The sequence below is a fragment of the Peromyscus californicus genome, unplaced genomic scaffold (genome assembly GCF_007827085.1).
Source record: "Peromyscus californicus insignis strain IS unplaced genomic scaffold, ASM782708v3 Scaffold_10__1_contigs__length_136768540, whole genome shotgun sequence".
In the NCBI taxonomy this organism is placed as follows: domain Eukaryota; kingdom Metazoa; phylum Chordata; class Mammalia; order Rodentia; family Cricetidae; genus Peromyscus; species Peromyscus californicus.
In genome coordinates this window covers 27245030-27257171 of record NW_026294391.1, presented here as the reverse complement: position 1 = coordinate 27257171, position 12142 = coordinate 27245030, and the positions used below count along the sequence as shown (strand labels likewise).

General features: G+C 41.1%; 1 protein-coding gene across 2 annotated transcripts in view; it reads right to left on the bottom strand.

The window, feature by feature from the left end:
* Positions 1-401: 401 nt before the first annotated feature.
* The window catches only part of Syap1 (synapse associated protein 1), a 28683-nt gene continuing 16942 nt past the window's right edge, over positions 402-12142 (bottom strand). Inside the window, exons 6-9 of one of the 2 annotated variants that reach the window (XM_052719527.1) lie at positions 7528-7673; positions 4896-4954; positions 4332-4479; positions 402-2331 (exon numbers count right to left, since the gene is read on the bottom strand). In XM_052719527.1, coding sequence (XP_052575487.1) covers positions 2204-2331; positions 4332-4479; positions 4896-4954; positions 7528-7673 — 481 coding nt within the window. In that variant the 3' untranslated portion in view covers positions 402-2203. The remainder of the gene's footprint in view (positions 2332-4331; positions 4480-4895; positions 4955-7527; positions 7674-12142) is intronic. The other variant, XM_052719615.1, reaches the window with a different exon arrangement.

Here is a 12142-nt window from a genome sequence, read left to right as displayed (position 1 = left end):
CTCCCAGCACTCAGGAAGCAAAGGCAAACAGTTCTCTGTGAGTTCAAAGCCAGCCTGATCTCTATAGTGATACTCTGTCTCAAAAAACCCAATATATACATGTACATGTATTAAGAATCAGGCATTATCATGCTTACATCTAGGATTCTTAGCCGCTCAAAAATCATTTAAATATATTCCTTTTCTCTATCAAATTAACAAAATATCAGTCAGAGGCAGAAGCAGAGATAGGAGGATCACTTTAAGTTTGAGGCCAGCCTGATCTACAGTAAATTCCAGGCCAAGCAGAAGTACAGAAGACCCTACCTCCAACCATACTAAACCCCAAATGAACACTTTTTACTTTAGTAGAGTGGTTTCTGATGTTGTATGTGGAAATCCTTTCATATTGGGTCAATGGCTTCATAGAATACTCAAGTTTATTGCTAAAAGGAAGTGACATGAGATGAGGCAGTCTGGTTCATTTTATCAGTGTATATCTCAAAAGATAAACATTGAGAGTAATACTTATATCTATTCTTGGTTCTCTCACTGACCACCTACACCAGCGGACCATAGACTAGTTTTTATGTGTAGAAGAATATAAACACATACAATTTTCTTATAAAGAAATGTCTTGATTTTATTCCCCCTTATGAAATAAAGGCGCTGTGAAAATACAAAAGGTGAATGCTAGTTAGTTTTCTAACATTAAATCACCTTGCTCTTAAAATGATCACATTCTATGAACAGATGTCTGCTGGCATAGCAGAATACAAGAAGGATTAATTAGCAAGTTCAAGAAGTTATACTCCAAGGAAGATCATTCTATAAAGGCTAATCATTTAAGACATTCATACATAGTGACCATTACCATGAGAACAAACCTTAAGGTAAATAGGCTTCTTGAAGGTTATTAATACAAAAAGGACTGAAGGTCCCAGTTCCTACAAAAAGCCTGATGTTGAATTTGTAGTATACATAACAAAACAGAATGAAAGGTTCTAGGGGAAAGTAAAACTTTTTTTAAACAAATCTACCTTGCTTTTTTAGGTGGAGTTGGAACCCAGGGCATTGTGAATGACAGGCAAGTATTGTTAGATTTTCTTTTACTCTAGCCCCACATTGGGTGCCACAATGTTGTTTGTTTTTGCTCTTTGACTCTTTTGGGGGTGCACCACCCAGCTCCAAATAAATCACACATGGAGGCTTATTCTTAATTATAAATGCTCAGCCTTAGCTTGGCTTGTTTCTAGCCAGCTTTTCTTAAATTATCCTGTCTACCTTTTGCCTCAGGGCTTTTATCTTTCTCTATTCCTGTATACCTTTTCTTTCCTTTTTACTCCATGTCTGGCTGTTACGTCCTCCTCCTTCCTCTCTTGTTCCCTATCTTTCTTCTTGTTCCTCCCAGATTTCTCCTTTTATTTATTCTCTCTGCCTGCCAGCCCTGCCTATCTGTTCTCTTGTCTTTCTATTGGCTGTACAGTTCTTTATTAGACCATCAGATGTTTTAGACAGGCAAAGTAACACAGCTTCACAGAGTAAAACAAATGCAACATAAAATAATGCAGCACATCTTTGCATCATTAAACAAATGTTCCAGAGCATAAACAAATGTAATACACCTTAAAGTAATATTCTACAACAGGCAAGTGCCCACCACATCCCTAGTCCTGCACAGTGTTTCTTAACGTCGAATTGGGTGATGTTTATGTCATTCAAGTGAACTTAATTATTTCAGCTTTTGGCTTTCAGACAGAATTTTAGAAAATATCTGACAAGAAAATAGTTTTGAAAGTGCTTTCTCTTGCGTTCTTTGGTATAATTTGGTCATTCTGATAGTAATTAAGCCATTAAGTAAGTACTTTAACCATGTAACAACAAAAAGGCAATGAGCATATATGCTTAGAAAATCATGGCTAAAGAAAAATATTGCCAACCTTGTGGAAAACAAACTCTAGTATTTTACTTGTGTTTCTGTGGCATAGCTAGCTCTGCTGCCTATAACAACATTGCTAATTTGATTTATATGAAATGTTACATACAATATCCTGTTATTTTTGATTATTACAACAGCTGTTTTGCATACTTTATAAGAGGCAAGTTTTAGCTTGAAAAAAAATAATTTCAAATTGCATAAAGTTCATTATTTATTTTTTTGTGCCTTCTGATTCAGCGAGCATCAAAGTGTAATGTCAGCACAATGTTAAGAATTGGTTTGGGACTAGTTTTCCTCCTGCAGCATCTTTTCAATTTCTTTATCCCAGTTTTCATCTCGCTTCTCAGACTCTGCTACCACTTCATACTCCTGAAGCTCCTGTTGTAGTTCCTTTTCCCAATCGGCAGAATCTTCTACAGAAAACAAAGGGAGAGGCAAAGAAAGGTGCTTTTTGAACTTGTAATACTTGTGGTAACAATTCACTCAACTGTAATACTTGACACAAGGCCTAGCCATTTTTTTCTTTGTAGTACCAGGCATGGGAACCTAGGGCCTCAGACATTGCTAGGCAAGCACTCTACTATTAAGCTACATTTCCAGCCCCCATTTCCTCCTCATTTTAAAACGTGTGTGTGTGTGTGTGTGTGTGTGTGTGTGTGTGTGTGTGTGTAAGCACAGGTATACAAGTGTCACAAGGTTATGTGTGGAGGTCAGAGGATATTTTCCAGGATTTTGTTCTCTCTTCCTACCATGTGGGTCCTAAGAATCTAACTCAGTGAGCATGGTTACCTGCTGAGCCATCTCTCTGGCCCTTGTCTTTGAGACAGAGCATCGTGTATCCCAGGCTGGCCTCCAACACAATTCTGGCTGAGGATGATCCTGAATTTCTAATCCTCTGCTTCTACTACCTTAGTGTTGAGATTACAGGTGTGGCCACCATGCCCAGTTTTATCATGTGCCTGGTATTGAACACAGCACCTTGAATTCAGTATGCAGAAGCTAAGGCAGATATTGCAGAGTGTTATAAAAATAAAACAAAACATGGCTATTTAAAAAGGAAGGTGAGACAGCATGGTGGGATACCTGTAATCCCAGTACTCAGGAGGTGGAGAGGCAGGAGGTCAAGGCCAACAGGCTACACAGGTGCTAAGTAAGCATTCTACCAACTGAGCCACACTAAAGCCCTGTTTTGTATTTTGGGGGTAGGGTCTTCGATGTAATCCAGACTGACCTGGCCCTTTGAATGTAGCCTAGGCAATCCTTTCCCTACCTCCCAAGTGCTGAGATTACATGTGTGCACTGCCACATCTGCTCTATATTGATATTATTATCCTTATAATAATCCTTGGACAAGATCTCACTACTATCCATACCTTAGAGATGTGTGGAAACAGAGACTTAAGAGGGATTATGCAACTTGCTCAAAACAGGGCTTTTGACAGAGACAAACCCATAGACTCCACAGCCTGTGCTTAACCACTATACCAGAAAAGATCCAGTCTCTCCAGATAGTGGTAACAGACACCAGCATCCAAAGCCAGGTGATCTCTCCCAGAAGCCTGGTCTCTGTGGAACTTACCTAGAGTTCTCATATCAGTCCTCTACACTAAGACTTAGAGCTGAACCCTTCCACTCACACACTCATTTTACCTGTGTGTCTTTGCACACACTTATTGAAAGTATGTGGAAGATAAGGCAGATACTGTAGAGTGTTAGAAAAAAATGAGTAAACAAAACATGGCCATTAAAAAAGGTGAGGCAGCATGGTGTGTTACCTGTAATCTCAGCACACAGTGAGGTGGAGAGACAAGAGGTCAAGGCCAGCGGACTGGACAGTGAGACTGAAACCAAACTGGGCTACATGAGAACCTGTCTCAAACAACACAAAGCTAGGGTTGGGGATAAGTGAGGCATAGCAAACCTGCCTAGTATATGCAAAGCCCTGGGTTCAATCCCCACCACTGTATAAAATGTAAAGCTACAATTCATTTTCAGGTTGTTTTTGAGACAGATATCACTATAATGCTCTGGCTGGCCTGGAACTAACCATATAACTCAGGATGGCTTCAAATTCATATCAGCTCTGCCTTACCTTTCTAAGTGCTAGGATTAGAGGGGTGTATACTACCACGCCTAGTTTGTTGACTGGCTTCATTATTTTTCTGAGACAGGGTCTCATGTGGTCAAGACTGTCCTCAAACTTCTGATCTTTCTGTCTCTACCTCCCGAATACTGGGATTACAAGTGTGCATTACCATGTATGGTTTTGTATGGTGCTGGGGATTGAAATCAGGGCCTCATGCAGGCTAGGTGAGCACTCTACCAATTGAGTTACATCCCCAGCCTCTGTCTACTGACTTTAAAATGAGATTGGAATTAGGAAAAAAGAACAAAGCCACTGTGTGTGTGTTACCTTCTAGTGCAATTGTTTCCACTTGCTTTTTATCAAGTACAAGTTGCTCCATTTCTTTTCTTAAATCCTCCTGATTTAAGTTGCAGGCATCGAAGGCATCACTGACAAACTCAGAAACCCCTGGGCTGGTAGAGATTTCCTCCTCATCCTGAAATGCAACCAAAGAGCTCTTGGAATGGCTTCTAAGTGACACCTATGTCTCATAATTTAACACAGCCTCATTTTTTTGTTCTTCTCTGCTAGCTGTAAGACAATGCTTCTGCTCTCCAACCTTCTAACTGGCAGTTGCTTGGTAACAGAGTGAGTTACCACCTGAGGCTATTATTCTCCCTCACTGTTTAGATCACTCAAACCATTTTCTCTGATTCCTGATGAGCACATCTAGAATTATTTATGCCAGGAAATCACCTCAGCTCTCAGCTATAGGCCCTTGACTATTCAAGTACTGGACTCCTCATCTTGCAGACATAAGACTGACACTCTCAAGCAGTTTTAAATGGTATCAGAGATAGTTAACTTCATTTTCAGACATCATTTACTAGGTATAACGTAAAACTGTATTACCTCTTGAGTTTTAAGCTGAGATTTGATTACGACAGGTGGTGTTTTGGGCCGTACTGCCTCTATGAAGTGAGAATAAAAGAGACAATAATTGCTTGATTTAATTCTGAATGCATATCATAAGAACAGCTAAAATATCCACAGATATGATGTTAAATCATTTTCAGAAATGAGCTTTTATTGTATATTTTTAGCTCCCTTGAAGTTATGATATGACATAGCCAGGCACAACCATGTGAACCTCCTACTTTGAGTGTCCTTTTGTTTTTATCTATTTAGACATAGGATCTCATTATGTAGCCCTGACTACCCTGGAACTCACAGAGATCCACATGCCTCTGTCTCTTGAGTGCTGGGATTAAATATGTGCACCACCATGCCAGGCAGGCATGCCATTTTAAATCCGCAATCATATTCAATATCCTTATATGGAATTTCCATTAAGAATTATCTTTGGACTTCAGTGTAAGCAAAATTGATTCTCGTTTTCTTTTAGGATACTAAGAATGAAGCTATTTATCAAGTTTCCTTGAAGCTGTTACCAACCTGGTTAGAAAGCACAAAGGAAAATACAATGCCTCATCTTAGCATTCTGCTGGTTATCCTATAAAGATTTAATTGTCTGTGTGTGGCTGAGTGTGGGTATGTGTACCTGCATGTGGTGTCTTCAGAGGCCAAAAGAGGGTGTTGAATCCCCTGGTGCTGGAGTTACAGGCAATGTGAGCTGACTAATCTGGGTATTGGGGACTGAACTTGAATCCTCTGTAAGAGCAACACTCACTCTTAACTGCTGAGCCACCTCTCCACCCCTTCTGCTCTTTATCGTATTAACCATGCTGACAGTCTTATTGAATTACTTTTAAGTCCATTTTGTTAAACAGGCAGTCTTTGGGAAAATAGCTTTCTTTTTTTTCTTTTTCAGCAGTGCTGGGTATTGAACGTATTATTATCTGCACATATGCTAGGTAAGTGCTCTACCACTGAGCTATATTCCCAGCCCAGCACTTCCCAATAACATTAATTTAAGGAAGCCAGGAATGGTAGCCCACGCCTGTAATCTTAGCATTTCAGGAGCAGAGAAGGAGGATGGCTTAGGAGTTTAACACTAGCTGGGGTTACACAGTGAAACCCTGTTTCAAAAAGCTATCCTCTAAAAACAAACAAACAAACAAACAAACAAACAAACAAACAAACCATAATTTAAGGATATGCTAAAGAACGAAAGTTTGCTGGGATTCATACCTATATGCAACTTGACCTTGAGTGTAGTTTCAGAGCCTCTCCTAGTAGTCTGTACAACCTGTGTCTTATGACATACTTAGCTAAAATTCCACAAACTAAATTGCTCCACTTATCAGATGATTCTATTGGTAATTAGAACATATCTATACACATAGCAGGCACTCATGAAAAATGGAAAAAAATAGAAGGGCTCTGGATATAGCTCAGTAGAGTTCCTGCTTAGTATGTACAAGGCACAGGGATCCATTCTAGTGCCATAAAATAAATATATAAAATATTATACAATCTATCTATCTATCTATCTATCTATCTATCTATCTATCTATCTATCTATTTTTGAGACAGGGTCTTACTATATATGTCAGGTCAGTCTGGAATTCCAAGATGGCCTCCAACTCAGAGATCTGACTGCCTCTGCCTTCAGGGATTAAAGGTGCCTGCAATCACGCCCAGCTTTATTTTTATTTATGTCTGAGTACCCATGGAAGTCAGAAAAGGGTGTCAGATCCCCTGCAACTCGAGGTACAAGGGACTGGAAGCCATCCATGTGGGTGCTGGGAACCGAATCTGGGTCCTTTGGAAGAGCAGGAAGTGCTCTTAATTGCCAAGTCAACTCTTCAACCCTACATTAATATCATATAATAGTTCATCAAATAGTTGCTTATATTATAAAACTTGTTCCCTAGCAAACAGGGGTAATACATCACAGGAGGAAAGTGCCAAATGTTTAATAGCTTAGCTCAGAGCTAGATACTTGTTATTGGACTAGAATAAGAGCTACTGTACTCTACAACTGTAAGTCCTAAGGAAATTGGGATAAATAGAAGTCTGAGAAACATCTGGCCTTGGTAGCGCATGCCTGTAACCCTAGCACTTGAGATGTGTAGGCAGGAGGATCAGGAGCTCAAGGCCAGCCTGAACTACATGAGACCCCCCAAACAAAACAAAGCCCAAAGGGGCAAGAAAAGAGAAGTAGAGAAGAAGATTGCTGTTCAAGAGTAATAAAAAGCAAAAAGAAGCCTGTTGGTGGTAGTGTACACCTTTAGTCCCAGCACTCGGTATGCAGAGGCAGGTGGTTCTCTGAGTTCAAGGCCTGCCTGGTCTATAGAGGAAGTTCCAGAACAGCCAGGGCTATGCAGAGAAAGCCTGTCTTGAAAAAACAAACAAAAAAGAACCAAGAATGAGACAGCAAAAGAACATTTGGGGAAGACACATGTAAGCTGGGTCAGGAAGGGCAGCAAAGAAAATTTCCCTTAAAAAGAAAATTTTTCTGTTCAGAGATGTCAACATTTTTGATGCATACAAGATGACAAGAGCTCATTAGCATCTCTAAGCAGGAATATTTTACATCAATTCTTTTCTTCCAGAATGATCTCTTTTCCCCGGAATGTACCTGTCAGTGGCAAATCATCTTCTCTGCTGCTTTTCTCTTCCTTTCCAGAAGCTTGCTGCTGGGCGGCCAGTGCTGTGAGTTGGGCCGACTGCTTAATCAGGGAGATGCGGTAGAAGTAGTTCCTCCAGAATACTTCTTCCTTTACACTTTGATAGACAGTGACATGTGGGAGGGCACACAGGTTAGTATAGCAAAGCCTACAGTGGACCGTTATTTATTTGCCTCTGGGGAGGTAGGGTTTCCTGTGTGCCAGGCAAGCCAGCACTCTACTACCAAGCTAAAGCTCCAGCCCCTGAGCGCTTTCCATCCTTGTGAAGGCCAAAGGAAATGGTCATTTGCTTTACAAGCGAGAGCTAAATAACAGGGTAAGCTGAACTATATTCTCCACAGCAGCAAGAGATGAGTTATATAACGCTCATAAACTATCAGTATTTCTTGGTGCTTTTATTTATCTTTTCTTTTGTTTGTTTTTGTTTTTCGAGACAGGATTTCTCTGTGTAGCTTTGGAGCCTATCCTGGAACTCACTCTGTAGACCAGGCTGGCCTCGAACTCACAGAGATCCACCTGGCTCTGCCTCCCGAGTGCTGGGATTAAAGGTATGTACCACCACTACCAGGCTTGCTTTTATTTATCTTATTAATTTTATTCTATGTGTACAGGTGTTTTGCCTGCATGTATATCTGTGCACGACACATGTGCAAAGCCCATGGAGGCCAAAAGAGGGCATTGGATCCCCCTGGAAGTAGAGTTACAGACTGTTGTGAGCTACCATGTAGATGCTAGAAATTGAATCTGGGTTGTCTGGAAGGGCAGACAGTGTTCTTGACCGCTGAGCCATCTCTCTAATCCCTTTCTAAAAATTAACGTTTATATGTGCATGCTGCAGGATCCATAGGACAACTTTCAGGAGTTCACTTTTTCTGCCATGTGGGGCTTGAACTCATGTGGTTTGGCAGCAAGTGCCTTTACCTGCCGAACTATATCAGTGGCCCCCTATTTCCTAGTATTTTATTATATAGATTTGATCCTTGACAGAAGGAAACAACGCATTAGTGTGTAGCAGTGTGACTAACCAGGGGGACTATGAGTCCTTTCCTGTTTTCTAAAGGATTATATGCTTTTAGGCAGTGGGAAGAAACCACTGTGAATGTTGTTCTTTTTTGTTTTCTACTTTTCATGTGTTTGTATGTGTGGGTATATATGTCTGAATGTGTGTGAGCACATATATACACGTGTATGTGGAAGATCAATCTTGAATATGGGAAACCATCCTCAACTGTTCTTCTACTTTATTATGTATTGAGGTAGGATCTCTCAATCAAACCTTGAGCTCATTGATACAGCCAGTCTAGATATGGATAGTCTGTCTGGTCAGCTGGCTCCAGGATCCCGTGTCTTCTTTGCAAGGTTGGGCCACACCCACCTGGCATCTACATGGATTCTGAGCATTTGAATTCCAGTCCTCATGATTGCCAGGCAAGTGTTTAACTGATGAGCCATCTCCCCAGCCCTTGCTTGTTTTTTTAAGATTGAGTCTCATGTATCACAGACTGGCTTCAAACTCATTACATAGCTAAGGTTGACCTTGAACTCCTGATCCTCCTGCCTCCATCACTCAAGTGCTACAATTACAGGTATTTGATACCACACCTGGCTTGATGTTATTCCTTAGGAAATACACCAGCTGGCAGCTTGCTAAAGTAGCTAGAAACTAGTAGAAACAGAATGAGAGATGGTTATAACAGCTTTGGGTGTTGGGCAGAATTGGGGATAGAGCCCAGGGCTTTGTAAAAACTAGGCAAGCACTCTACTACCAAATTACACCCACAACCACCTGGGAGATGGTTGATAAAGACAAGTTCTATTCAACCTGAGAACTGACAGTGGTCCTCAAATGTGGTTGCATATTGGACTTGCCTGGCTTAAGGCATTGGTGCCAAGTGGAGTATGGTGGGTACACACAATAGGTGGCCTAGAAAGGGCAGTAAGAATCAAGCAGAAAGAGAGTGGTGTCTGAGTGGGGGACGAAGGGGAATCAGAAATGAGAGCTTAGTGACATGCAGGGGATTGAAAAAATAAAAAACATTAAAGGTCACAGAACCAGGCTTCTCACTGCCAGAGCAGGGAGTTACAAACACAGCAGAAGAAAATGAGAGTGATCTTTATTGGAAGGTATCCCTGTGAATACAGTATTCATTCCACGGAGACACAGATGAGCATGTGTATACCTCCTAGTGGCATCCTCTCCTGGTGAGAAGTAACACCCTAATGGTGCTCAGTTCTTGCTTTCTAAATGTCATTTTCTGAAAACCATCATTATATTTAATTAATATATGCTAATAAGGATGAATAAAATTTCATTTTTCACTAAAAGGTGCCAGCACTTTCTGAATAAATGGTGGATCCCAGGGTTAGAGAAAGGTAAAAATGAGCTTGGAGCTTGGTGTGGTGGCGCATGCCTTTAATCCCAGCACTCAGGAGGCAGAGGCAGGCAGGTGATCTCTGAGTTTGAGGCTAGCCTGGTCTATGTAGAGAGTTTCAGGACAACCAGGGATACAGGATACATAGTGTGACCCTGTCTCAAACAAAACCACCACCAAAGGATACAGATTAAGTTTTGCTGGGCTCCCACTTGTCAAAGTGATGATGATTTGAGCATCAAAATAACAACATATTACAACCCACTGCATCAAATGCATGAGACTATATGGATATAAATACAAGAATATATGGAAAATTTGATGATGAATAGAATGAAGTTTCAAAGTTCCATCAGGTAAAGGTACTTGTCATATAAACCTGGTGACCTGAATTTGATTCCCAGAACCCATGTAAAGGTGGAAGGAAAGAATTAACTCCATAAAATTATTCTCTAACCAAGACACTTGTACTCATATACACACACTGGGCATGCGCACACACACACACACACACACACACACACACACACACACACACACACAATAAATGAATTACAAATGGTCTTTGTATTGCATTCAAATCTAACTTTTCATTGTTTCAAAATAATTTTTAAAAATTGATGACTGTTCTCTCAAATTATAATCTCTAGTTTGGAAGACAAACCTAAACCAAATCAAGGGTGTACATTTGGGGATGGAGCACAGTTGGTAGTCCTTGCTTAGCCTGGCAGGCACAAAGCCCTGGGTTCTAACCCCAGCACCATATAAGCCGGACATGGTGGCCTAAGTCTGTAATCCCAGAACTTCAGGGTAAAGGCAGGGGAATCAGAAGTTCAAGGTCATCCTCCATTATATATAGCATTCCAGACCAGTATGGAATACATGAGAACCTGTTGCCAACCAACCACATAAAAACAAAAACAAGCCATCATAAACAAATATGGAGCTTCTAAGACTTTTCTTCTCTGAGTGTCCTTCTGATCATCTTGGATATTCTTTCTGAACCAACGGTCACTATCTAGGGACACTTTAGAAATTGAAGGACTGGCCTTATATTTTGAAATGTCCATTAGTATGTCAGCACTTCCTTACGGCAGCCTGAACCCAGCCAGTGCCCTGCTGCTGTGTCACAGATACACTTTGAAGCCCCCTGATAGCAGGGGAGAAACTATCAGTCTTTTCCAGCCACAGGCTGACATATGCCCAGTGTTCGCATAGGATGTCCACAGGCTTCTAATGCCTCAAATGCAACACAAAAGCAAAATAGATTCGTGTTTGGGAGCTACAGCTGTGCCCAGTAGGTTTCTTTATCAGAGGACTTTTTGGAACCTTTACAATGTCATCTGGAGTGTGATTCTTCCCCCAGAGGGTGATGCACAAGTTTTCTGCAATGTGCCTGCCTCTTACATCAAGAGGGAGGGAGTCTGGCAAAGAAAGAAATCCAAATGGTTGTTTTTGTTCATCAACAGAGCAAACAGCCCATGAGTCACCACAGAGACATTAGTACACCCAAGGTTCATTCATGTGAGATGTTTCACAGAGCTCAGAAATAAAAGGCCTTGAAGATACTTAGGCAGCCCACTTCCTCACAACTTTTTCCCTTCGAGACAGAGTTTCACTTGGCCTGTAACACAAGCTTTGCCTGGAACCTACTATATAGCCTAGACTGGCCTCAAACTAGCAGCAGTCTTCTTGTCTCAGCCTCATAAATGCTCAGATTATAGGTATGTGTTAGCACACTTAGCTGCATTTTCACTTTTGCCTGGCTCTGATGTTTTGACTTAAGAGCCTGGGACTTACAAGGTAAACAGGCCCAATTAGTTCTCCCAAGTCTCAGTTTCTTTCTACCATGTAGCCCCGAGGACTTAACTCAGGTCCTCAATCTTGGCAGCAAGTGCCTTTACCCACTGAACCATCTCACCAGCTCAAGCTAGATTTTTTTAAATAAATTATTTTATTTGAGCCAGGCGGTGGTGGCACACACCTTTAATCCCAGCACTCGGGAGGCAGAGGCAGGCGAATCTCTGAGTTTGAGGCCAGCCTGGTCTATAGAGTGAGTTCCAGGACAGCCAGAGCTACACAGAGAAACCCTCTCTCAAAAAAAATTTTATTTGAATGGATACTTTGCCTGCATGTATGTTTGTGTAGCATGTATATGTCTGTGCCCACAGAAGCCAGAAGGCATGAAATCCCC